General features: G+C 41.9%; 1 protein-coding gene and 1 long non-coding RNA gene across 2 annotated transcripts; one reads left to right on the top strand and one right to left on the bottom strand.

The window, feature by feature from the left end:
* The first annotated feature begins 1,820 nt into the window (after nucleotides 1-1,820).
* LOC142600523 (uncharacterized) lies at nucleotides 1,821-15,527 on the top strand. The gene is made up of 3 exons (XR_012834054.1): nucleotides 1,821-2,167; nucleotides 7,652-7,722; nucleotides 11,025-15,527. It is a non-coding gene; the product is annotated as an uncharacterized LOC142600523 (long non-coding RNA).
* Nucleotides 15,528-22,139: 6,612 nt separating this feature from the next.
* On the bottom strand, nucleotides 22,140-26,505 carry LOC104635339 (C-C chemokine receptor type 8). The gene is made up of 2 exons (XM_010302097.2): nucleotides 26,366-26,505; nucleotides 22,140-24,079 (listed from the first exon to the last, which is right to left on the bottom strand). Exon 2 carries the CDS (start codon nucleotides 24,068-24,070, stop codon nucleotides 23,015-23,017), a length of 1,056 nt encoding a protein of 351 aa, XP_010300399.2. The 5' UTR covers nucleotides 24,071-24,079; nucleotides 26,366-26,505; the 3' UTR covers nucleotides 22,140-23,014.
* Nucleotides 26,506-27,181: the final 676 nt, after the last annotated feature.

Raw genomic sequence — 27,181 nt, 5'->3', positions numbered from 1 at the left:
GGAGCTTTTGCAGCTATAGAGAGGAGTGAGAAGATGTAAGAAACTCTGCAGACACCAAGGTCAGTGCAGAAGGAGGGGCAGGAGGTGCTCCAGGCGCCGGAGCAGAGATCCCCCTGCAGCCCGTGGTGAAGACCATGGTGAAGCAGGCTGTCCCCCTGCAGCCCATGGAGGAAGGATGAGGTGGTGTAGAGATTCCACCTGTGGCCCATGGAAGACCTCACGCCGGAGCAGGTGGAGGCACCTGAAGGAGGCTGTGGCCCGTGGGAAGCCTGTGCTGGAGCAGGCTCCTGGCAGGACCTGTGGACCCATGGAGAGAGGAGCCCACGCCAGGGTAGGTTTGCTGACAGGACTTGTGACCCTGTGGGGGACCCATGCTGGAGCAGTTTGCTCCTGAAGGTCTGCACCCCGTGGGAGGGACCCACATTGGAGAAGTTCAAGAAGGACTGTCTCCCGTGAGAGGGACTCCATGTTGGAGCACGGGAATGATGAGAGGCATCCTCCCCCTGAGGATGAAGAAGCGGCAGAAACACCGCGTGCTGAACTGACCGTAACCCCCATTCCCCGTCCCCCTGTGCCGCTGAGGGGGGCAGAGGTTGAAGCTGGGAGTGAAGTTGAGCCCGGGAAGATGGGAGGGGTGGGGGGAGGTGTTTTAAGATTTGATTTTATTTCTCATTCCTCTACTCTGTTTTGCTTGGTAATAAATTAGATGAATTTCCTCTCTCAGTTCAGTCTGTTTTGCTCGTGACGGTAATTAGTGAGTGATCTTTCCCTGTCCTTATCTCGACCCATAAGCTTTTCGTTATACCTTTTCTCCCCTGTCTAGTGAAGGAGGGGAGTGACAGAGCAGCTCTGGTGGGCACCTGGCCCCCAGCCAGGGTCAACCCACCACATACACTCATATAGATACAGAATCGTAGAATTGCAGAATCATAGATCATTTAAGTTTGGAAAAGACTCTTAAGATCATCAAGTCCAACAGTTCACCTAACACTGCCAAGACCACCACTAAACCATGTCCTTAGTTGCCACATCTACAAGTCTTTCAAAAACCTGCAGGGATGGTGATTCAACCAGTCCCCTGGGCAGTCTCTTCCAAGGCTTGACAACCCTTTTGCTGAAGAAATTTGTCCTTGTATCCAATCTAAACCTCCCCTGGTGCACTTAGCTTTGTTGAATCTTTGTATATACACAAAGAAACTAATACTTTTTTTTTTTTTTTAATCTAGTTTGGAACTTATTTTGAGATTTAAAGCCAACAGAAAATAATTTTGGGAGTAACAGAACTAAAGGTAATTGATTCCCTACAGATTTGTCTCCTTTGCTGCCCAAATCTTCTCTCCAGTGATGGGTTGACCCCAGAGAGCAGCTAAGCCCCCATCTAGTCACTGTCTCCCTCACTCCCTCCACAGGGACAAGAGGGATAGAATTGGAAAGGCAAAAGCAAGAAAAACTTGTGGTTTGAGATGGAAACAGTTGAGTAAGCGAAGGAAACAGAAAAAAACACCACAGATGATACAAGGACAAATGCTTGCCACCTCCCACCAAGCAGATGGTTGGCCAGCCAGTCTCTGAGCAACACCTACTTTGGAAAAACTCACACACACACACCAGTTTTATTGCTGAGCATGATGTTATATGGCACAGAATATCCTTTTGGTCAGTTTGGGTCACCTTTCCCAGCTGTGGTCAGAAATCTAAAAGACAGCACCGTAAGGGCTGCTGTGGAGAAGATTAAGTCCCTCCCAGCTAGACCCAATACACCTTCCCACTACCAAAACTGAGCTACTGCCCTGTAAAACTCATGTACTGTGGTTGTTTGCTGTCTATGACCTGATGGGAAACCTCTGAGTGTTTGCATGGGATAGAAGTCAGATCCTCCTCTTCACATCAAGCACAAAATATTAAAAATATTTTCTGAAATGCTTTCTAAAAAATTCCTTATCCTTTGCGCACAAGAAGCGTTAATCATAAAGAGCTATAGAAAACTGATCTGGCTAACAAATTCTATTGGAAACTACTGTTTGCATTTGATATTTTTTTTTCATTTATCTGTAACCATTTTCCAATTTTCATTTTTATGCAGAAAGGAACATCTTCTGCAGAAGCTGTAGCCCTTGACAAGAAGTCTGAGTTTGACTCTAAAATGATCTAGGCATGAGCCTTCAGAGTGAGTGTGTTAGCAAAAGAATCTCCAGGTTTATCTCTGCTCTTGTGCTCTAAGTATAAATGGGCTGTTCTGAGAAGTTCTGATTTGGGAACTTGTGATTATTTGGCTTATTTCCCTCTTATTTTCCTTCCAAAATTACAAATTAATATTCAGGAAGCCTTAATGATTTTCATTTGCATGGCTTTCTCATTTACTTTATGGACTGCATGCAGCCATCAGTGCCCATTGTCCCGCCCACAGCCCCACAGTTTCTGCATGCAGAGGGTAGTTTTGGTTGCCCACAGAAATTCTGGATGATTTCTGTAAAAGCGAGCAACTGAGTCAAACCTAAGGCAGAAGTATAAGAGAAGGAGAATTTTCTCTTTGGTTCCCTCCTTCCCTTCCAATTTATCCTGTGTGCTTATCATGCAAAAATGTCTAAATAGATGAGTAGTCCAATAAGAGGCTACTGTCCTTTCCTCTTGGAGGACTGGTTATGTTCTGAGTCTCCAAGAAGTTGGGTACAGTGAAGTGTGACCAAGCCCTGGCCATATACCTGGGAAAGAGCTCTTGCAGAGAAAATGATGTTACAGCTTGGGTGGAAAATTTATTTTCTTAATAATTGTAATGTTGTAATGTAATTTCATTTTTTTTAAGTTTCAACAAAGCTGCACTTCCTGCAACACCAGAAATTCTTGTAACGAGAATGTAGCTCTGAATCCTGTGTTTTCAGGTTTCTGTATTTCAGTTGCTTTGAGAAAAGCCTTGCTAGCTCTTGAGTATTAGCTGTTATCTATAGGATGTCAGCTTCAGCTATAGAAGTGTCTAGGTGGTGACGTTTCCATGATAAAGTAATTCAAGCAAAGAGGCTCCTGAATTGCTACACTGACTTATTCAGGGATGGCAGGTGTCACAGCTCAATGAGTCTGCTGTGCCCTAAAGGGCATTTGGGCAAAGTTTCCTCACAGAAATCAGAACATTTGATAACTACAAGTTAGAAGAGCATCTGTGCATTAATGAAGCCGCTTGTCTCTAAAACTGAATGCCCCACAAAGTTCTCTTTCCCCTTCTATGGCCTAAGACAAGGTACCTCTGTTGAAATGTATGAACAGGTAACACAGCGCTACTCCCCCTGCCCTCACTCTCCTCCTTTTCACAAATGGCAGTGTTTGCCATACAGAAAAATAAATTGCTTAATGACTTGTAGTCAGCTTAAAAGTATGTGTCAGCAGCGTCTAGGGCACTTTATGAAGAGAGAGAAGTACAATGTAGCACAGAATAAAACTGAAACTTAAATGAAGAAAAATAATAGCCCATATCCTGATAGTGGGTATCGCAAGAGAGGTGCCCAGTGTTTCCTACTAACAGCTCTTTAACTTTGCCTTTGACTTTCCAGAAGGAGTCTGTGGACAGGCAAAACTACAGAGAAGCGTGCGCATAGATACCAAAGACTTCTTCAGGAGCAAACAAAAGTACATACTTTTCTTGAGTTACCAAGGAAGCTGAAGGAAAAGATGGAAGTGTAATCTAAGTGCTGTATGTATGGCTCTGAACTGATAGTTTCCCTCAAACAAATCTTTTCATGTGGTAGCGACCACGGGATTTCTTTCCACGATATGATTGGGGAAAGACAGTCCCTTCCAAAATTAACCCCCACTTTGGAAACCTCTTCCTCTTTGTAGCAGCTGAGCATTAGAAACATCTCTTCAGAATTGCTTGCCTGCTAACTGATGAGTTTTTTTCATCCCTGCAGAACTTTCAGAGAAAAATATGTTCTGGGCTGGAAAAAGTAGGCTTCATTCTCTGTGAACCCTCAGGATCCAATTGTTTCCATTCCCCACCAAAACCAGAAATACAATCTTGCAAAAATTCCGAGCTTTTCTGTGGTTAGATAGAGTTAGTCTACATGGCCACAAGACAAAAGAAATTGAAGGTGTTCTTACTTAAACAAATGTACGGTATAAGAGTAGCATAAGCACTGAAAATAAGAACTCTGAGAAACTTGAGACAGCTATTAAATGTCTTTCTCCAAGTCATGACTATATGTGTAAGAGGGCTCTTCTCTTGTGTACGCTAAGTCCTGTGCTAGTATCTCTGTTCAGGGGTTTTTTTTCAGTGTCTCTGCTTAAACTGTTTCAGATAAAACACTGAATTCAAACAATAGTTGTAGTCACAACCATTCTGGGGATGAACTTGAGTGTAAAAAAGAAGGATAACAGTCCAGAGTGGAGATTGCCAACATATCTCAGAGGATCATGCCCCTGTCATGTTATTGCTATAAGGTTCTCCACACAGAGAAGTTCAAGCCCACTGCTCTGGCATTGTCAACTGTTCCCAGGAAATGACAGTGCAATTCTGCCATGAAAGCAAATGTTGCTATAGCTGCATAACTGATACACTACCAAAAAAATTAATAATATATTCTTAGGCTATTGTAGGTTTTTTGCTAATACCCAAGTGGCAAATCTCATTTATCCAAGCAGAGGAGCTCACGTCCCCTTGTGTGTGAGAATGGTACAATTCCAGTGTAGTAGTGATGAATTTTATTCATGTAAAACCTCATTAACAAAAATTGCAAGCCAGATCATGACTGATATATATGAGATATGGAGTATAGGCTTTCTAATGTGGCTCAGAGACATCACATTAAAAAGAGAAACCAACAAAGAACATATCCCTTCATAACATGACAATGAAACACCTTTAACAGATTAAATGCTTGAATAATACAAAGAAACCATATGACAGGATAGTGATGAAGAACATCAGTCATCTGCATCTGATAGAGAAGATGTGGCTTAGATTTGGAGAGATTAGATTAAGTTTGAAAGATTTCATGTCTCATCAGTTTATATCCTTAGCAGAATACATTATCAAGCTCCTGACCTTCTGGAACAGCTTCAAAACCAAGACCCAGTAAGTTTCTAGTACTAAAAAGAGTATAATTTTCTACACCATTTGTCCAGTTTAATTCTCTACTCTCACATTTAGCTTTATTCTGAGTTGTAAGCTAGTTACAAGACCCAATAGTTCTTAAAGATACTGTCTCTGCTTGAATGGTAGCTCTATTGCCACTGTTATTAAGCACATATACTTCCCCACTGAGTGAATCTATATCTGTATATATATATACACATTTACATGTAAAAAAGGAGAAAGAAAAATTAGCTACTCACTGATTTACAGAGCTTGTTATGTCTGACCGTATCTTCTTCTTTGTGAACAAACACATAGTTAAGCCCTATATCTGAAAATAGGAAACAGCACTTCCTGTGTGATCTATTGCAAAACATTACAAGAATCAAGGGTATGGTTCTTCTTTTCTGAAAACACTCAGTTTCCAGGCTGAGTTCAGAACTGAGGGATGAAGGCTTTATGGGCGTCTACCTGTTCTGCTCCAGCTGGAACTGGAGCAGTCAGTATCTGAACTACTGCGTCTCTCTACAGGATTAAGACTGGGTGGTTAAATTCAATAAAATCCTGTTCTCAGGACAATAAGTATTTCTAGCTGCTCGAGACACTTCTGCAGCTCCAGAGAAAGTGGTGTAAAATACCTAGCATACAGAATGTGTGCTTTTAAAATTAAATTCAGGTCTCCAAAATGACTGTTGAAACAATCCCACCAAGGTATTCTTCATGTTGTCACTGACTAACTTCTACATATTTACATGATTCTCCTTTTCATGATCACTAATGAAAAAGAATCTGTAAGCAAAATGAGGATATGTTTATACCATGCAAAGCAGCATCATGTTAGACAATATCACACTTGCCTTAGGTGAGCATTGTGAAGAGAGACTAGTCAAGGTCCAGATGTTTCAGAACTAATTAGGTCAGGCAGAGCACTGTGCTGGTAGAGCTACCTTCCTTCCAGTTATGTGACCGGCTCATGCAGTCTACACCACACTGCACTGTGTGGTATATACCACCTCCATGAAAATCTATCATAATTTTTGCAAAGCCATTCATAATGATCTTACACTTCTAAGAGGCTGTTGTATGAGACAATCTAGAACCTGCAGCTCATTTCCTTTTTGATGTGGTGACATTGCAGGATTGAAAGCATTAGAAAGAGATTAAAATAACAGATAGTGATTAAAATATATTTTTGCTTCAAAGGCAGTAAGTATAATTGAGTGTACAGGCTGGTGTCATGCATTTATTTTTTTAAAACATTCACTTCATCAATGCCGTTGGTACTGTAGCTGCCACAGCCTCCAGCTGTTGGAGTGATAATTGATGCCTATGTAAGTGATCGTTATAAACCAGGACTGATGAATAATATGACCACTTATCTGCTCCCCGAGGAGTCTTTTTACAATTTTATAGCAAGTTATAGCAAGGCTACATTTTTCAAATTTGTAGTTTTTTGGCAGCAGCTGTTGACCATTTTCTCTAAGACTGCTGAGTGTTTTCCTGCAGTATTCCTAAAAAGCTGTAAGACTGGCTTGTGCTGCAATTATAGCTGGATTTTGTCATTTCCTAGAAAATCTATGCAGAGTTTCAATAAAACCAATGATAGATCACCTGACCACATGTGTTCCAGAGATTATAGAAGAGACTCACAGAGCTGTTTCAGAAGGAGCACCTAAGCGAGGCATTAGGAAGAGAGGTCTCTGTGATGGCTGAAAGAACATGAACATTTCCTGTTGATCTGGAAGGGGCTATGTAGATTTTGCTGTAATTATAGACTGCAAACCTTCAAACCTGAGCAGAAAGGGCCTTCCCTCCAGGGACACAGTGCATATCAGGGAGACACAATCCATGTTTTCTTTCCGTACCATCTCCCTCTGAGTTGCTGCCTGAATTTGAAAAGGTATGTTTTATATCACTCGGGACATTTCTTCCTACTCAATGTACAAGCTGCTAGTTCAGTAGTTTTGTTTGCAAGTTTAATCTTTTGTGAACTACTATGCCTGGTAAAGAAATGTTTGGCTTGCAGGATCAAAAATACTGCCTAAGGCACTTTGGTTTTGCTGCCCCATGAGAAAGAGGGGCAGTCGCCTGGAGAAGGAGCTTGTATTGGCTCTCAAGAGTGGGATTCTTTTGGAAGTCCGTTGCCCAGGGGCTACTGGTGGGTGTAATTGTCTGGGGGTACCAGAGTAATCCTTGCCCTCTTCTCTCCCTGTCTTGTGACACTGGGGCTTCCTTCTGCCTTTTTCAGGGACTTTTTGGAGTCACTAAGCTCCTTCTTTTTGCTTGCTCTATCCATTTGCCCAAGCAAAAAGCAATTACAGCTGAAACTATGAGAGCCAACCTGTAAGTGATGGCAAAAGTTTTGGAAACTTGGCAAATGCGGCACTTTGGGATTGAAACCCTCCCACGCAGGAGAGGAAAAATACCTAGTTATATAGCAAATAGACTATGCAGACGGTAATTTCTAAACAAATGTGGGAGAAAAAAATGCATACAAACCTGCAAGCATCCATATATTGATAGAAGTGCTAAAATTTGAAGTTTCTCAGGAATGGATAAATTCTTGTTTTCATTTTCTCTCTTACACAGACCAGTCCTGGGAAAGATCACAGAAGAAGTCATCCTTGGAAGGCCTGCATAGTAGTTTCATAATCTGTGAGGTAAGCAGCGGTCTTGAGTTTGGCGTAATGCGTTCAATGGATCCTTGTGATGGGGAATGAGTGACTCATGACTCACAACTCACTTCTAACATGAGAAAGAAAGCACAGTTTTGCACACATTGTTTTGAAAGAGTTTTAATTCTTTGTGCCTCCAGTCTGGCTGCTTAGATTGAAGACAGGTGTTCTCAGGCTGCCTGAGCTCCAATTGCTCTGACCTTTGAAAATCAGGGACGGTTTCTTTCCAAAATGGTAATGCAAATAATTGGAAGCTATTTCAGAAAGTTTGATTGAGATTAAAATACAGCAAAAAAGAAAGATTCAAAAGAGAATAAATATCTCATATTGGACACTTAATTTTAGGCACCTGGGACTACATTTTGAATTGCAGCTAAAGTATTATTACATCATAGGGGATAGGGCCTGTTAGAAAGGACAGAGCCACCTGAAAATCCCTTTTTCATGGATATTGGGACTCTGAAGAAATCCAGAGGAAAGGAACAAACTGTTCATCGGTCTAGAAAGCATGACCTGTGAGAAATGATTGGGAAAGGACTAGATGATCTCTGGAGAGCTTTCTCAGACTTACTTTCTACGATTTTATTCTTAGCATCTTTCCTGTAAGGGTTTAGTGAGCTTTATAAACATTAACTAATCCAAAGCACTGCCTAGGAAATGGAAACAGAGGAAGCAGTGGGAGAAAAGCCTCCCAAAGTCAGAGACATTGCCAGATGAAGGTTGCTTGCCTTATAAAATTAGAGAGCTGCTTAGGTTCTCCATCTATAAAATTAGAAAAAACAAGAAGGGAAGAAAAGAGTACATAAACTTCACCATGCTCATCAATTGAAATTCTATGAACAGAGAAGTACTGGTTGGTTGTACAAAAGATAATCAAAAAAGGATGAAAAATCTCTGCAACAAAACTGTCTTACTTCAGCTGGGGCTTTTTACAAGCTGTCACAACGCTACCACTAACAGAATTGAAGCAAGGGAACCAAACCATGATGTGGTTCATCAACTGCTGAATGTAAGACAGAACTAGCTTTTTCTGACAATAATACTGTTGCTTTAAATTTAGAATGTAATGTGGATACGGAAGTCAAGACGTGGGGATTCACTCAAGGCACTGACATAATTTTCACAATTTCTTGAGGAAGTCTCTTTTCTCTTTCTGTGTAGGGAAAGGGAGAGCTGGAGACAGTACACTGTTGGCAAAAATATTGGTAAAATTACCAAGCAGATTACCAAAATAGAAATGACTGGGCTTCAGCTGTATGCCAGTAAGACCAGAGCAAAGATTAAGTGATGGCCTTGGAGTTCATCTCATATTCTAGCCCATGTGGAAGGAGAAATGCTGACTTCAGTCCCTGTGTCAAAGCATGTTTAAGAATTTCAGGCAAAGCAGAACAGCATTAGGAGGGAAGGTGCACACCAATGGCGTTGCTTTCCCATTTCTCTGGTGTGCTTCTGTCTACCTTTGTAAGGTGAAATTGGATTAAGTAGATGTTTTGTGTTGAAAAAGGAGTTCAATAAATGTAATACTGAGTCCTGTGCAGTAGACTCCTCTTGAGCATCCTCATCCACAGAGACATTTTGCTGACTGTCCTCAAGCTTACAGGGATGGGCAGATGGGCATGGGGCAACTTCTGTTGGGCACAGGAAGAAGCACACAGGAGGACTTTGCAAGGTCTGTTAGTAGGCAATTCATTCCAGACTCTTTCAACCTGAATGTTGTAGGCTGTAGGAATCCTGTCTCCCACCCTTAGCTGGTAATCGGTTAGCTAGCTTTAAGGGCTCCTGCTATACTCAAAGGATAGAAGTAGGTATTTTCAGAGGGTAACTGCCTCTGTCTTAAGCTACCTCACCTTAGGCTAGAATGAATCACCGTATGGAGGGAGTTCTCTAGTGATATAAAGAGCCTAGACAATGAGTTTAGACTAGACAGCTAGCCTGCATGTTGATAAAAATGAGTTATAGCCCAATCAAATATTTCAGATAACCTGAATGAAATCTTTGGGGCTTTTGGTGATGAGAAACCATTCTTTATTTTGGAAAAAGATCAAGCCAATTATTTTTTTATCTGCTGTTCTTTGGGGCTGAGGTGGTTTTTTAGCAGGTAAGCCTGCTAATGCTGTCTACATCCTTTGCTTAAGAGGAAGAGACCTAGGATGTAGATCTGATGATGACCCACCCAGAACCAGGAACAGATTTATTGGGGCACTATGAAGACTGTACCCTGCTTATGCCCATGAAAACTGTGTGTGCTCCCTATCATGTCACAGAAGTAAGGCTGCAAGGGCCATCCTCCTCTTTCCCTACATCCTCATACTCATGCATTCTACAGGGGCACTGTTTTAGAAGAGATAGTAAGATACATAAAAGCAAAACACAGTTTCTATTGATGGCATATGAAAGCTACATTGTCAACTGCTCAGATGTCATAGTACTTCCTCACAGCTTTGGGGCATTTCACAGAGCCTTGGAGACGTAAGACTTGACAACTGAGGTGTAAGTAAATTGGGAGTTCAATGTATTCTTAAGATATTGTGAGTTGCTCACAGAAAGAACTACACAAGGAAATATCAATGCAATCTGCCCTTCATGTTAACCTCTTGAGTACACACAGTATGATGCTTCATTCCATTTGCAGGAGCCATCCTTCCAGCTGAAGGACTGGTTATTCAGGGTTCCTTTTACTGCACTTCACTAGCATGCAGGACCAGGCCCTATTTAATGTACACTACCCAGACCCTTCTTGGACTGCGGAATTTTGTTTTTCCCACATGATGGTGTCTCTAGTTCTGTTAGGGTAATATCTGAGTGCTTCACAGATATTACAGTATTTGTCTTCCCACCACATTTATGAGATGAATCAATACGATTATTTCCATTTTGCAATGAGGAAGTTGAAGTGTCAAGATTATGAATAACACTGTCAAGCATCTATTAATTTGGGGAACCTGGTTTGTGAACTGTTTTTCTCCAAAGCAAAGTATTATGCTGGGACATGATTCCCATCTGTTGTAGCTGCTGGCTCTTGGTCTTCACATTGGGCCATGGAACATGAGGAACACAACCTCAGAGGCCACCTATGAAAATCTAAGTTTAAGTGGAAAGAGAAGGTGCTTAATTTATGTGCTAGAAGTAGACACTTAAGGGTAAGTAGGATAAATTTAGGCCTAAGTGCTTAAATCCCTTGGTGGAACTTGTGCCTGCCCTGTGACAAGCTTGCAGATTCCAGTAGTATTTGTGGCACAGGGCTTGGCATCTTTGAAATGTAAGTCTTCCCTGAATTTGCTTCCCAGGTATCTGCAGGATAGCTGAATGAAACTGAATCCGAAAGACACAACCAGCTCCAGATAGTCTTCAGTCTTCTCAGAGACTGGCCTCACAGTCCTGCGCACCTGTCTGGTGAAGCCTGCTTTATTTCTGAGAAAACACCCCATGGAGAGTCCAACAGCCTGAAGCCAGCTTTTTAGCCATGCTACACCAATTTATAGACATACTGAATCTGACCCTACTCATCTTCCAACAGGTTTTGTTTACAGTGTGGAGACACCATTTCCTTAGTAACTTCTGTAGAGAAAATACAAAAAACCACTGAGCTTTAGGTAAGTCAGCAAAACCTCCTTTCTCACAGTCCACAGCAAACTAACCACACCACAGAGTCTGTGATACCACAGACACGCATGCTATTCTCCATCCCCAGTAAATAAGGATCACTGTGGTATCTTCCATACTATGGTGCGGTAAATTTTATTGCTTTCTCTCTCTCTCTCATTTTTTTAAAGGCAGTACTAATTGCTGTCTCATAATGGGAATGGAAGAGATAGTTTACAGCTTTGTCCACAAGTGAGATATTTTACCCCTGCTCTGTTAGTTGAACACTTGTGGATAGGCTGTTTGTGCCACTGTGCAAAACAGTATCAGTATTAGCAAGGGTGATATGGAGCCAAGTCCATCTGTGTTTGTGAATCTCTCAGATCACATTGCAATAGTTGTTTTATGCCAGTATATTTAGCACATGCAAATTAGTTTGCCGTTCTTCTTGGAAGACATTATGTAAGTGTTAAGACGAAAGCAAGCCACAAATAAGTGATAAAAATAACTTCAACAGAAAAGCCATCTGAGCAAAAGAATTCAAATGAGAGATAGTATTTCTGCGTAAGTTGTACTAAAGTATGCTGGGATGAAGTCCTACATAAAACTTCCAGTGAATTTTAGCACCAAAATGTATTTGCATTGCCTGAAGTGCACTTGGATTCACCTGAACTCTCAAAATCAAACTATTGCTGGCATGTTTCTTTGGGGAATTAACAACATACACTGATGCTCCATTTTACAAGACTTCTTCAAGTCACAATAGATTTTCAATATTATTAGCACTTGTTCTTGGATAGTGGAGAAGTTTACTGTCTGTTACTGTTTTTCACACTGACAAGGGACCGTTTCTTATCTCCTGGTTGTTCATATGTTAAATGCATTAAAAATTAAATACTTGCACAGTGCTCATCACTGTCACTTCCAACTTCCCTCCCTCCACTCACTCCATTGAAAAGACTGTCAGGTTAAGTGTAAGCCCCGCAAGCCTGTGGTTTTTTGCCTGAAACCAGGGGTTTCTCCTGGGATATAGCCTAACGTTTTCTCTGCCTGAGAAAAAGACCTAGAAAAATTAGGGCCAAAGGCTCTGGAGATCAGCCATAACCTGGAAAAGCTATATCAGAAACCTGTGACAAGTGAAAACACAATTTACCAGTTAGCTTGAGAATCAGTGCGAAGAAGAACAGGACAACCCATTAGGAGGGGAGTCAGACTGACTAGCTGACACTGCAGTGCACTGGGATGGATGAGAGAGGACACCTGATTATCTTCTCCAGCTCAAGAGAAGGAAAGGAACTGCTGACAGAGATAAAGAAGTTGGGCATGGAAGTCATCTAATGGCCACCAGAGTTTCAGCAGACCTCTGAGATTTTCAGGTTCTTAAAGAAAGTTGAAGTCAGGCAAGCTACAGAATTTAGTGGTGTTATGAGGTCATTTCAGCAGAAAATTGTAAACCACAGAAAGTTTTGTATCTCGCTTCTGAGTTAATTTATTAATGCATTTGGGGTTTGCATTGGATAATGTATTTGGGTTATAATATAACCTAATTAAGGTTTTTCTAGTTAAGAAGAGCAAAACCCATACAAGGTATCAGAAAGAAATCCGTGTGAGGTGTGTTTCCGTAGCCAAGATTCTAGGGTAAGGTCTACAGGTAGTTATAGTGTGTGGCCACAAATGAGCAATATCATTGATTTTGGCTGATCCAACTCTTCTTCTTTATGTCTTTATCTTAAATGAGAGGAGAAGGTCATAAGAAGTTCTTATCTGGATCTTTTTAATACTGATGTCAAGCCCTGGAAAACGTTACCCAAATCCCACTCGCTATTGCATCCTGCCTCTCTGAATTCAGTGGTGGATCTTGAATATGTGACAGTGTTGTCCCAAAAGTGGGATCGTTTACCTGGTGTGCAGTATGCCAATATACACACAGAGCAGAGGTATCTTATTTATTTCATGTCTGCGCAGAGATAGGTGCTAGGTGGTAATTCCACAAAGCTAGCATAACGCACACAGAATCTGCCACATATTTATCTTGTTACAGGACTAGAAAAACACGCCTAAATTTACGCTAACTGGTTATTAATTACTGCATCATCTACTATTGGTCAAGCATCTTTAAATTAGCACGCATGCTCCTTGAGGGTTTGGGGGGTGTAACTTGCATAGTCCTTTAATTGGGTAGGTGGTGGTAAACCTGCCCCCCCCCCCAGCCACCTTTCCCATCCCCTGGTTACTGATGATTCTTATTGACTTCAGGCCTCTCTGGCAGTCGGCCAGCTCTCAGTGCCTTTCTGGGGCAGGATCCTTCCTCTTTATGTTTTTCAGCTCTCCTTCAAGGATACTCTTTAGCAAAGCATGCTTTTTATCAGTCTTTCAGCTCTTCTTCAAAGGTATAGTTGTCAGCAAAGCAAGTAGTGCATTTAACCCTAAATTAAACAGTGTCTAAGCAGTAACCCAAACACATTTCTGTCCCTGCAAAGTGGAAAATTCTACTTTATGGATATCAACAGAACCTGCCTTTAAATGGATTATTGTATACAATAATCAATTTGTGAAATCTCAGGCTTTCAGGGTGAGGCACATTCACTCTCTCACGCCTGTTTTGGGTTTCCCCAAAGCGGTGCCGTACCTTATAAATTTGCAGTGCCACAACCCAGCATGTCTACAAAGGTGCTCAATGGCACCTAGTTGGCCTCGTTTGTGGGGCAAATGTAATGCTCACAATTCTGTTATGGGCGAAAAGGAAACACCTTATACATAAACACAAGAATTTATTGTTAGTGTAACTGAACTATTAGCACTCTAATCCAACAATCATTATCGGTCCAGATATAATTATCTCAGAAGAAGAAAGAAAAGAGAAAAAAATAAAAAAGACATTAATACTTCTGGGCAGAAACATCTTAATAATAACAACAACAACAACAATAATAATAGTTAAATTTGTTGTATACACACTTACTAGTTTATACCCCTTTTCTAAGTGTAATGCTTTTACTCTTCCACTGCTCCTCTGAGTCCTAAGGTCAATGGCTTCAGCCTCTTAGTCCCTCATGAAAGGGTCACTCTAAACCTCATCCTCTGTCCCTACTTCTCAAGGCCTCTGCTATCATACTAGGACTGGATTTCTCGTTTTGCAGCATCATGTTAGAAAGAATAACTACTTTTTACTACTATCTATATAAAAACTGTGGTTGTGCCACACAAAGATAAGCAAAACTAGGACAAATTAAATATAGACAGCTGCTCAGAAGAACTTCCGTTGCAGCCAAACCAAGCAAAAACAAAGCTTCAGGCAGGTCAAGATGAAGTCAGACAAAACCAGGCTGGCAAGCCTCAGTCCTGAGGCCTTGCACACTCAGTACAAAGCCTGTGGCCTGGCAATAGCAATAGCAATACTGTTATTACTGGGTGACAGGGCTACAGAAGACACTTGGAAAGCACAGTCTCCATTTACAGGGTTACAGAAGTCTCTCCCTTGTTACATCCCCCAATAACGAGGTAATATTCAGTGAATATTTCAGAAGACAATACTAGGAAGATACATATTTCAGGAAATTTTAATATTTTTGAGCTGGAGATAGTGGAGAGAAATTTAACAATGTCTCTTTCATTCACCAACATTCCTTCCACACAGGGCAGCTTTGCTCAACCTCAGCTTTTGAGAGCCAACAACCTGGCAGGTTGATATGGAGAAGCAAAGAGGTGTGCTGTGAGGAGAGGACTGGGGACAAAGGCACAGACTTACCCTCTAACGTGTTTACAGCAGAAAAGAAATCAAAGTGCTAGAGACTGCTGAAACAGAGGAAGTAGTCCCGAGGAGTAGGAAGACTGTGCTAAGGGAAGTGCCCAGGAAGAAAGCAAAAGGAGCAAGTAAACTGAGAGTATGTTACAGTGGGTTGAAATTTCTGAATAGGAAAGTGGCTAAAACAGCTCTTGGAATTAAGTGCCAAGTCATAACTTCACTTTTCCTCCTGCCATTGAGAGATGAGATCTTGTAAGGCCATGATAACAAGTGAATGTCACAAACACCCGTCTTAACATGGACAGCGATGGGTTGATGATGACCAGGGAGCGTTGAACAAGGACGGAGCCTGCGGAGGCAGGATAACGTCTTGTGAGACCACTCCTCTATTTCTCAAACATGTAAACAATGACCATCTGTGCCCTGTAGACCATATGCCTGTGACAGATCACCCCTCACTTGGTCAGCCTGAAGGGGGGGGCAGTGAGACCCCCAGGACCCCCACGACCCACCAACTCATTTCTAGAACATTTCTGAACATTCCTGAGCACATACTGCGCCTGCTCAGTGATGGCAGACCCCTGCCTATGGGGCGGGCACATCAGGTTATAAAAAGGGAAAAGATAAGTTTTTGGCGCGCGCCCACCACCTGAAGACTACAACTACAAGCGGAGAACATCGCTGGATCCAAGGGTGGTGATAACTTTTCTCTTTTCTCTCTCTCTCTTTTCTTTCTCTCTTTCTTTTCCTCTCTATCACTGTCTTTGTCTCTAACTTAATTTTCGGCACATTAGGGTGATGTGCGGAAAATCGGACTCCACAACTGGGAAAGTTGTAAAGTAGGTATGTTTATTCAGCGCTGGGCAGCACGGGGGGTCATCCCACCAAAATCGTGCGCACCTTGCGGCAATTCCCTTTGAATTTTATACAACAAAATGTTACATATTCAAAAAGCGCCTATACATATTCATGATCTTTCCGTGGAAAGGCGGTCTTATTACAATGAGTTCATTTCCATTGTCTCCGCCTTTAACTCCTCTCAGCTGCGCACGCGCAGTGCCTCTTGGTGGTCGTGGGCCGGGGTCTTAGGGATGAAGGCCGTATGTCTTCCTCACTGTGCACTTTTCACCTTCACCATAAAACTTACTCAGACCGGTTCCTAATTAGCAGAGAATCCTCCGTGTTCATTCCATTCTGATTTACTACCTCCTTATCTTGTGATTGGTTACAAAAATGCAAGCAGAATGAAGGGTCATCTTGACCCCTCCTTACGCTAGTTCTTGTTAAAACATCTTACGTAAGGGTTAAGATTACTAGATATGTGGCTTAAGCTAGTTAATGGTTCTGCTATTTCCCTTAAGTGTTAGTTCCCTCTATCAAGGGTAATATCGTCACATGTTTTGCTAAACCATTACCTTTCATAGTTCTGCTAAGTTTTGAGCATTATTATGGCTTTTTCCGAGCCTCTATCTTTTGTAGTTCCACTGAGTTTTAAGTAAATTTATGATTGGTTTGAACCTCTAAAGTAATTGTCATTACTTCTGATTACCGTGCAGAGAATTAAAAAGTTAACCTCTCCCTAACCCCCTGAGTGGGACGGGACAGATCTTTCACTTTACAGTTTTATCTTCTACTGTACAACAACTGTTGTTGATGTATTTTTTTCTGTATTCTTTTTAGACACTCTGTGCTGGGTTCCCAGCAGTTGGTAGCACTATTTTGTTTTATCACAAATCTCCCATCCCAGCCATAGACTTGGAGGCTTCTTCATGTTTCCCAGGCCCCTACTGTCACAGACTACTGACATCCATGTCTTTGAACTGCTGGAGAGGCTGAGACACTCTCCAAAAACCAGTCCTGAGGACATTTTTGCACACAGGCTGTAATAAGTGGAGAAATGTGTTTATATTGCACAGTTACAGGAACATCTGAGCTAGGCCCCGGACCAGCAGCCATGTGACCTGTTAGTCATAGCTCTCAGCTGCTAATTAGCCTGAGCACAGCAGAATGCTTTTTTGACCTCACAGGTTTGTGTCTCTGAAGCATTTTCTCTGTATGATACTGTATTTACTGTGTTGGTTGTTCTTATTTTGAAAGTGACTTTGTTATCTCTTCATGACCCTGAACGGCCCATTGTAGAAATTGCACTGGTAAACAAAAATTATTTCTAGCAACTAAAGCACAGTTTTTCTAGATCTTTGTCATCTAGTAGTGTGTGTGACTTGTGAGCTAAGCTTGTTACTGTGAAGTAGTCTGCAATGTCTTTTGAATTTCGCACAATATTTGCCAGAGAGCCTAACCTCTTGAGAGTGCGTGGTCCCAGGGCTGGAAAGCTGCCTGGGACTGCCAGTGACAGGGATCCACCTGGAGCCCACTGCCCTCAGCATCTAATGGGCAGCAAGGAACAACTGTTAGGAGCATGAATAATTTTTTCAGCTCTTCGGATGCCTACACTCAGGGTTTCCCAAACTCACTGACAAGATTAGCTTAAGTAATACAGTGTTATAAGATGAAGTTTAATGTGATTTTTTTTTTTCCAGAGCTGTATCATCCTGATGTATTGCATGATTTCTGACATCATTTCAACGAGTGATTTCTATGGGTTGATTCCTGCTTTTTTCATACTGCTTAAGCATCTTAATTGAGACTTCTATGTCTTTTTTTTTAAAATTTAGTTTTAAACTAGGAGCTTGAGCAGGTGCAGCCAAAAAAAAGTTGAATAAATGAAACTCCAGGATTTAGTCAGAAATTAACATCCAGTTTTCCTCCCTAGAAGTGGAAGAGGCAAGGAAAGTAGACATGAATTTGACAAATGGACTGCTTGGTGAATAAGGAATTGGCTGGATCGTCGCACTCAAAGAGTTGTGGTCAATGGCTTGGTGTCCATGTGGAGACCAGTGACAAGTGGCATTCCTCAGGGGTCAGTATTGAGACTGGTGCTGTTTAACATCTTTGTCAGTGACATGGACAGTAGGATTGAGTGCAGCCTCAGCAAGTTTGCCACCAACACCAAGCTGTGTAGTGTGGTCAACACGCTGGAGGGAAGAGATGCCATCTAGAGGGACCTTGGCAGGTTTGAATGGTGGGCCTGTGTGAACCTCCTGAAGATCAAGGCCAAATGCAAGGTCCTGCACATGGGTTAGGGCAATCCTAAGCACAAATACAGGCTGGGTGGAGAACGGATTGAGAGCAGCCTTGAGGAGAAGGAGTCGGAGGTGTTGGTGGACGAGAAGCTCAACATGACCTGGAAATGCACGCTTACAGCCCAGAAAGCCAACTGTATCCTGGGCTGCATCAAAAGAAGCGTGACCAGCAGGTGAAGAGAAGTGATTCTCCCCCTCTACTCTGCTCTTGTGAGACCCCACCTGGAGTACTGCGTCCAGCCCTGGGGTCCCTAGTACAGGAAAGACATGGAGCTGTTGGAGCGAGTCCAGAGGAGGCCACGAAGCTGATCAGAGGGCTGGAGCACCTCTCCTATGAGGACAGGCTGAGACAGCTGGGGTTGTTCAGCCTGGAGGAGAGAAGGCTCTGGGGAGATCTTACAGCAGCCTTCCAGTACCTAAGGGGGCCTACAAGAAAGGCTGGAGAGGGACTGTTTACAAGGGCATGTAGTGATAGGACAAGGGGTAATGGCTTTAAGCTAAAAGAGGGTAGATTTAGATTAGATATTAGGAAGACATTCTTCACTGTGAGGGTGGTGAGGCACTGGAACAGGTTGCCCAGAGAGGCTGTGGAGGCCCCCTCCCTGGAAGTGTTGAAGGCCAGGTTGGATTGGGCTTTGGGCAAACTGGTCTAGTGGGGGGTGTCCCTGCCCGTGGCAGGGGGGTTGGAACTAGATGATCTTTAAGGTCCCTTCCAACCCAAACCATTCTGTGATTCTGTGATTCTATGGTAAGTCAATAGGAGTGAGGAACATTACAAAAGCTGTGAACTTGGCAATCACAGACTGGAGAAAAGCCAGGAAGAGTCACCAGCAGCACCACGTCTTACATGATGTTCTTGCTTTTCTAACTCTCCCAGTTCTCCTTTGTGCTGCTTTGCACAGTTTTATTATACTTTATTTATTTTAGAGGTCTGGGAGGTGTTTTTGAGGATGTGCACATTTGGATGTTTTGTTGCACACTGCCAAGTGGTCTTGGACTAGAATAAGGTCAGACTTTCCTGTCATAGTGTCATAGGCATCATACTACAAAGAAACATGGAATAGGAAAGTGGAAGGCTGTGAAACACATTAGATAAAAATCAATAGCTAGAAAATTCAAGTAGGCTCAGGCACATTTTAGAACTAGCTAGGGAAATGTTACCAAACATGAAAAGTGGTACTTGGCACCTCAGCTGGCAATCTGATACTAATGTTAGGTGTTACAGCTTGGTCCTTGGAAAAAACATTAATTGATTTAGTTGTGCAACATCTAATTAGGCGATCTGTTCTACAAACAGCAATAATGTCTTTATTCCATCCTTTTCAGAATAGTGATCAACTTTCTACTAATTTAATGGAACAAGATTGGGCTAGATATTTTGGGATATATACTCACATTACCACACACAGCACAAGGAAATTCAGATGACATCAAACCTGAATGTTCCTTGCTGCTTTTGTAGTGGTATTTGCAGCTGACAACATCTCAGCACATGAAAACTGGCTGATGTGGTTATGAGTAGATTGCAAAATTCTTTTACCAATTTTACTTTCCATCAGAATCCTTGAAACTGAGGAAATAGTGCATCTGTTGCCTGCTTTATTCCAGGGAGAATATTACATCTGCAGAAGAAAACAGATTGTCATTGACAAGTTTCTACCTAAAAAAAAAAGTATAACGGGAAAAATGGCAGTACCAGCTCCGTAATAGTATCCTGCTAATGTAGTGCTGTTATCCAGAACTGTTTCAGTGCATAGAAGTGCAAAAACTTTTGAACGTTGCTTAGTGTCTCCATAGATTCTTTCCATTGCATATAAGAGTAGCATAAAATCCTATGGATTTACAACATGAGAAATATAATGTCATGTTTAAAGAAGAGGCACAATGCTTCTTAGAGCTCTGCTGTGTACGAGTGCTTGGGGTGATGCTGGATATGTTTGTGTCTCTATTATGGTAGTTCATACAATAAAGGGGGCAAAATAGCTACTTATATTCTTCCTTTTTGCAGCCACAAATATGTTTGTGAGAGATTGACTGTGCTTGAGCAGAGGATGGGGAGGTTGGATCTAATATGGATTCTTAAATATGTCTTTATAATAGTGCCTTAAATAACAGCAGTAGAAGACAAGGAGGAGGAGGAAGAAACTGCAGTGAGTCCAGCAAAACCTACTTTTTTACTTCTTTGGTTAAGGCTTCACATATCATTTGGGCTAAATTCTGCTATTACCACACACACAGAGCATGATTTCAATGGGAGCTGGACAAAAAAATAATAGAAAACAAAGAGTTTGGCCTTTGTCTTGTAATCCAGAGAGAATCCTAGTCTACTGCTGAAAACATTGCTGCATTAATGATGCAAGAGTCTCTTTGGGACATTTTAGGTTCACACTTGCAGAATTTCATGATAGCATAAGAAAGAATTGTGCATGTCTGGGGTATATCTGGTGTGCATCACTTTGAATGACATAGCAACCTGAAGAGGGGTATGATCTTTGAAAAAATTACAGTGCTTTTGACCATCTTCTGTTCTTGAAATTTGAAATTCAGCAAGGCAAATAACCAATTATTGAAAAATAAGAATTTAGGGACCTTATCCCTTATTCTTTATTATTTCTTCTAACAAGATTGCAGATATGCTCCAAATCTGTGTTTTAAACCCAGAGAGTCCTCGAATACTATCTTTATCTAAAAGCAGTCTTTGCTTGGTTTTGGTCTTTTTTACACAACCATTGACAAAACAAACTGATCAGGGCATGCTGTTTGCTGTTTCACACTTGCCCACTTTCAGTCGGAAAAAAAAGCTGCCAAAAAAAGCTGCCAGGTATGAAATGGTCATTCCCTGAAATCTAAAGACCTACAAAAGTGCAGGGGACCCTCCACAGATACTTTATATCCTTGAAGGCATCTCCCTGGTGCTGTAAGTCCCATGCAGTCCTAGGGCCCCCTCTTAGATCAGTCAGTTGTGTCTCTTCCCTGCAGCCAGGAAAGTGTCAGTGTGCAAGAGCTGGCCAGAAAACATTTTCATCTTTTCTTCTTCTCAAAATAACAATTAAAAAAGAATATATATATAAATAGATACAAATATATATATATATATAAAACTTCTGTTTCTTCTCCCTTCCATTTTCATCTGAAACATCAACAGGTAAGATAATGGTAAATGTCACTGAACATTTTAAACAGAAATACTTGTATCCAAACTCCAAAATTCTGGCCACAGGGGGAAGATACCTGACCTGAGATGCTGGCCGATTCTTCTTTTCATTGAAGTGCCTGCGCAGTACAAAAACCCCACAGAAATACACAAACAGAGGTCTTTGTTTCTAAATACCTAGAAGTCTTTTGAGAGGTAAAACAATATGATAATTGAACTGCAGTGCATTTCTTCTCCATTGAGGAATAAAACCTAGAAATGTTAATTATACTATCTATCATAAATGAAAGAAGTATTTTCTACACTATGTAGCTAATGGCAAGAATATTTTAGCACTGAGGTTAGAAATGTATTTGAAATTTTTAGGAAACTTAAAAAAATGCAATTCTATTTTCAGAAGGAAAGGTAGAACTACAAAAACATATACTATTTTTCATTACCCTAGAAAATACAATCTTTGACAATACCCAGGCTGTGCTTTTCCTGGTTTCAGGTACTCTCTTGTTTAACATTTAAAATTTTGTTTACAGTAATATTACCTCAACATAATTTTATTTTTTTTTCACTGTGAATTTTTATTGGGATTTTGAGAACAAATCTTTCTCAGCAGGAAAGGGGAGGTAAGACTTACTTTGCTGAAGACTTCCAGGGTGCCTCTCAATTCCATCAGATGTATTTTATGTGATACTGGCTCAAAAGTCAGTAAATACATCCTTTCCTTATCCTAATCCAGGTTTGTGAGTCATTAGAGAGACTTTCAGGAGCCAAGACAGAAAGGTGCAGTTAATATGTTTATTCAAAGAAAACATTTCTAAAATGGCAGAAAATAATAATGTATGGAAAGAGATGGAGCCCACATGCTACATGCCATTTTGTGGTGATTACATTTAGCAGCAAGCGCTGGGGGCACAGAGTTAGAGGTCCCATGCCTCCAGTGGTGATGCAGCCTACTGGGCTGCTTTGATGATGACATATTCAAGTGTATGGGCCTCTATGAGTGACCAGCATAGGGGGCACCTGGAGGGGTTGCTCTGCTAGTTTTGAAGGCATCACCACCAAAAGCTGCTTTGGGTGGCAGCGGCTCCAGGGACTCCCCAGCTGTGACCCTGAGAGTGTCCCACAGCAAAGCAACAGGGCCCTGAGCACAGGAGCCTCTTTATCTGGGAGCTGAAGCAAAGGGGGAATGGTGGCAGTGGCTGAGGTGATGCCTTCTTTGCAATGTGAAGTAATCCCATGCCTGTCTCTTTCCCCGCTTCCCGGAGGGGTGTCCCTCATCTGTTCCAGAGATGTAGGGATTCAGGTGTGGAACAGCTTCCACAAGGCAGAGCATATTTGAGGGCGAGGCAGAAGCCATGTTTTCATCAGAACAGAAAAATACTAGAGGAAGCATCCTGCTTGCTGAAATGTGTTAAAAGAGCTCTAAAAGTTAATTAAAAATCGTTCTGTGGTAAGCTTGTAAGGTCACCGTTTTACAAACGTGCCAGTGCTCCTAGGAAACTAATGTTGCCAATTACTGTGCCGTGGTTCACAGCATATCCCACAGGGAGGTATAGGTATACTGGTCCTCCCAAGAGGATGCTGCACACACGGTACAACCTCCAGGGCCATGTCAGACCTTAGGCCAAACACCAGAACAAGGCAGCTCAGATGGGCTCACAGGAACCCCGCGCTGTCAGAGCAGCTGGATAGCTGGATGGGCACTGAAAACAACTGACCAGCCCCAGCACCTCTGGCAGGGCGGGAGAGGACACGGACACAGGACTGAAGTAGTCCTATAAGATGGGCCTTGAGTGTCACCCCAGCAAAGGCATAGATCACAGGGTTCAGGCAGCAGTGGATGAAGGAGATGGCTTCCGTCAGCTGCAGGGCCAGGGCTATCTGGTAGCTCGTCTTGCAATCATTGATGATGTGCAGACTCTGCAGAGAGTCTAGGAACAGCACGATGTTGAAGGGAGTCCAGAAGAGGAAGAAAACAATGATGATGATGAAAATCATCTTGATCGCCTTGGTCTTGTTCCGATTTTTGCATTTTTGCAGGTTTTTCAGTATCTGGGTGTAGCAGCAAATGAGGATGCTAAGAGGAATCAAGAGGCCTAAGATATTGGCTGAAAACTGAGAAGCAATCTTCCAAGTATTGTCTCCTGGGGGGTATGTGGAGACACACTGCAGAGACTGCTCAATTTCCAGCTGCTGGTTGAACATGATATTGGGTACAGAAGCCAAGCCAGCCACCAGCCACAGGATTAAACTGATAATTATGCCAAAAGAGGCTGTCCGTACCCTCACGGCATAGGCAGCATGGACAATTGCTATGTACCTGTCTATGCTCATGAAGGTTATAAAGAAAATACTGCTATAAAAACCTATGTAATAAATGCCAGCCATTATCTTACACATAGTGTTGCCAAAAACCCACTGGTCTGAAGCGTAGTGGGCTTGGAAAGGGAGAGGCACAATGAAGAGGAGATCAGAGGCCGCGAGGTTAAGCAGGCAGATGTCAGTCATTGTCGTCAGCCTTTTCCTGGTCAGGAGAACCCAAAGGACCAAGGAGTTTCCCAGAAGGCAGATGACAAACACAAGGCAGTAAAGGATCGGCAGAAAGAGGGATTTGAACCTGTGAAAGCTGTTTCCTTCATTGCACGGAGCAGTGTCTTCATCATATCCATAGTCATATTCTGTTGTGCCAAGGAACTGGCTTGTGGGATTCATCTTGGACACCTGTGCAGGAAAGAGTAAGAGATAAATGGCTGGCTGTCCTGGCACAGGACTCCCAGGATGGCTTCTGTCTCTCTCTGTGCTGCATCAAGCACGTGGGTCAGCCTCCAGGCAGAGAGGGACTGCAAAGTGCAGTCTTGGTCTCACTGGCTGGACAAGAGCAGCTCTACCACCCAAAAGGCTGCACCCTCAGCCTGCCAATTCTTCCTATACATCCATAAGTGTGAGCACTGGGATGCTCTTGGTTTCCCTGAAACTGCCTCAGTCCCAGTGAGTTAGCCCCTCATCATTATAGTGACAACAAAAAATTAATGCTCTGAATAGTCGTAATGGTGCAAAATGGTACCAAACCTGCATCTGATCTAAGAATCTGGATTTTCTTGTGCTCCCTGGGGTGAAGAAGCTTTTGGCCTGTAGCATAAAGACCCTTATAAAAGTGTCTTGACTGAAGAAACCATCACCCAGCAGCATAACCACATTTTTAACTTAGCTGATCAAGGCTGGATACTGAATGCAGAAACATGTAAGCTGTTTTCCCGCAGGTGGGTGCAGGATGGCATACAAAAAAACCTCTGCAGCAGCAGGGAGTTTGCAGGGCTACACAGCAGCAGTTGCAGTGCCAAGCTCTGGGCTGCTGCAGCGAGGCTGCCGCTGCCCTCCAGGTTACCTGGTGAGCAGCTTGGCTGTGCCTATTGCTAAAACACAGCAGTTTACCACTCCTGCCTGTTCTGCCAAACTTCAATTTGATAGTTTAGAGAAGACCAAAAGAATCTGGGGGGGTGTTTCCTCTCTGTCATTTCTGAAGGAATTGCAATGAAAATAGCTTTAGAATAGCCTGACATGCTGTCCAAAAGTGAGTCAGTGCTTTAGCACCCTTTTTTTTTTTTCTTTTTCCAGATATCACTTCATGACCCCTATAACAGGGGATCTGGTTTGCAGAGTTAGTTGTTCACATTTTAAGAAGTAATGGTTCTTTCAAAGGAGTTTGTCTTGCCCCTGCTAAGACATTTGCATGTTTATTGTGCACTGCACCTATGTAATGCTTGCATACAGGTTGATCACATCTTGAAAAAGCTTCAAAGACACAGAGTTTCCAGGAGGAAAATAATCATTGTAATTGTAATAATCATTGCTATTAAGCCGTAGCAATAATATGAATGGCGGTAATTAATTCATTAAAAGTAGAGAACATGCTCTCCTGAGTTAAAAACTGCTCCTTGGATATACAAAAAGAGAGGGAACGGTAAAAATTTTCGTATTGATGAGGAAGGAATCAGAATTCAGCCCTTCTTGCCTGGCTGTGCCACCTTGTGCAGGGAAACAGGAGGATCCATACGCACGGCACAGAGAGGTGCTGGAGTCAGCGTGCGTCCTCTGCTGCAAGTATGGATGCTGCTCACGCCAAACTAGCCTGCTTCTGCTTTTCTTGGGGCACCAGGGCTGTTTATACCAAAGTCAATTGGCATGTGCAACACAGAGAAACCTGTTAGAAGTACAGCACTCAACCCTACGGAGTTCCTTGTTCAGAAATAATGAGTGATGAGAGAAAAGCAGTGCCACAATCTATGTTGATAGTATAATTCTTTCCTAAGTTTAGTTTTCAGCTGCATTATTAATTTCAGCTTTGTTTTCATGCATAAACCCCTAAATATTGAGATGTTGAGTCACTAGATATTGGCTGTTCGTGCAGCAACAGATATAGGTAGAAAATATTTCCTGCTAATGCTTTTGATGTGTGACCCCAACTTGCTGTGACTGTAAGCATTGCAGCAATGGCTTGCTTTTCTTAGTTGCCTGTCGGGGACCCCTTAAAGCAGCCCATAGATTCAACAACCAAAAGTAGAAAATAAAAAAAAAAAGAAAGAATACCATGTTATATAGGTATATAGATATATAGATATTTAGATATATAGATATAAATACATAGATATATAGATATAAATACATAGATATATAGATATAAATACAGATACATAGGTTTATAGATATGATGCATCTGATTTTGACAAAATTCAAGTGTTTTTCCTGGCCTGAAGAGAGACTGGAGAAGCTCTACTTCAGACTTTCAGACCAACTTTACACCATTAACGCCTTTGACAGCTTCCGACCAGGGCATAGCATTTTCCATTTTCTCCCCTCTCCATATCAGTTGGCAAAACAGTCAAACTGAAAAAGCAGTTTTCCGGAGGGTATCAGAAGAGAGATAACTGCTGCAGGTCCCTTTCCCCTGCTTGCTTAAGTTAGCCCATTACTTTTAAGAATAGCCCATTAAATGTGGATGGACTTTACCTTTCACAGTAAGAAGCCTCTACTCTCTCAGTTTGCCCCGGTTGTCTTCTCCTTCTACTGTGTCCTTGTTCTCTCTTGGGTTTGGGAGTTTCCAGGAGGTTTACTCCATTACTTGTGGAGACGGTTGAGATTGAGTGACATGCAGGTGTCGAATGGGCAGCTGCCGGTTACAGAACAGGTTTTGAGACAAATTGAAGGTTTTGTAGCTGCAGTAAACAGGAAAAGAGGTGAGAGGGCTTACAAACAGATTCTGTGCAGCAAAAATAAAATACAGCTCTTTTTGAAGACAGTAAAGGTAGCACATGAACTGGCGTTCTCCTTTTAATGCATTTACTAAACCCCCCTTCCTCTCCGCCACCTCTGATTTAAGTGAAAAATGTAAAAGTTCAGATGTCTCCATCACAGAACACACCCTAACAAATTTGCAACTTTTTACAGAAGCTGATATATCATTTCCGAAACGCATTATTTCAGTTTTTCATTTCCTTCAGCTAATATCAACTTGCATACCGTAGTCTGGTTATGTCCCTCCCCATTAGTAATGTATTACCTTTCCTAGCAAAATAAGAACTCATAGCTACTGATACCTCTTTGTAATCAGCAGCTCTTATTCAAATGGAGATGTTTCAGAGTTTCTTTGCTACTTGGGGTTTTTTAAAGTATATTTTAGTACATTTAAGATACATGGTCAAGGACAAAATATTAAAACAAGGACAGGCTTGAAATTTTTTATTTCAGTCAATAACTTTAAATTATTTTTGGTTTGTTTAATACTGTAAACTGTGGTGCTTTGTAAGTCAGCCAAACGATATGATT

Source organism: Balearica regulorum, chromosome 2 (genome assembly GCF_011004875.1).
Source record: "Balearica regulorum gibbericeps isolate bBalReg1 chromosome 2, bBalReg1.pri, whole genome shotgun sequence".
NCBI lineage: Eukaryota > Metazoa > Chordata > Aves > Gruiformes > Gruidae > Balearica > Balearica regulorum.
This window is presented reverse-complemented; position numbering and strand designations above follow the sequence as displayed.

Excerpts from the sequence above, each read along its gene's own strand:
- LOC104635339 (XM_010302097.2), bottom strand. The coding sequence starts at position 24,070 with ATGAATCCCACAAGCCAGTTCCTTGGCACAACAGAATATGACTATGGA.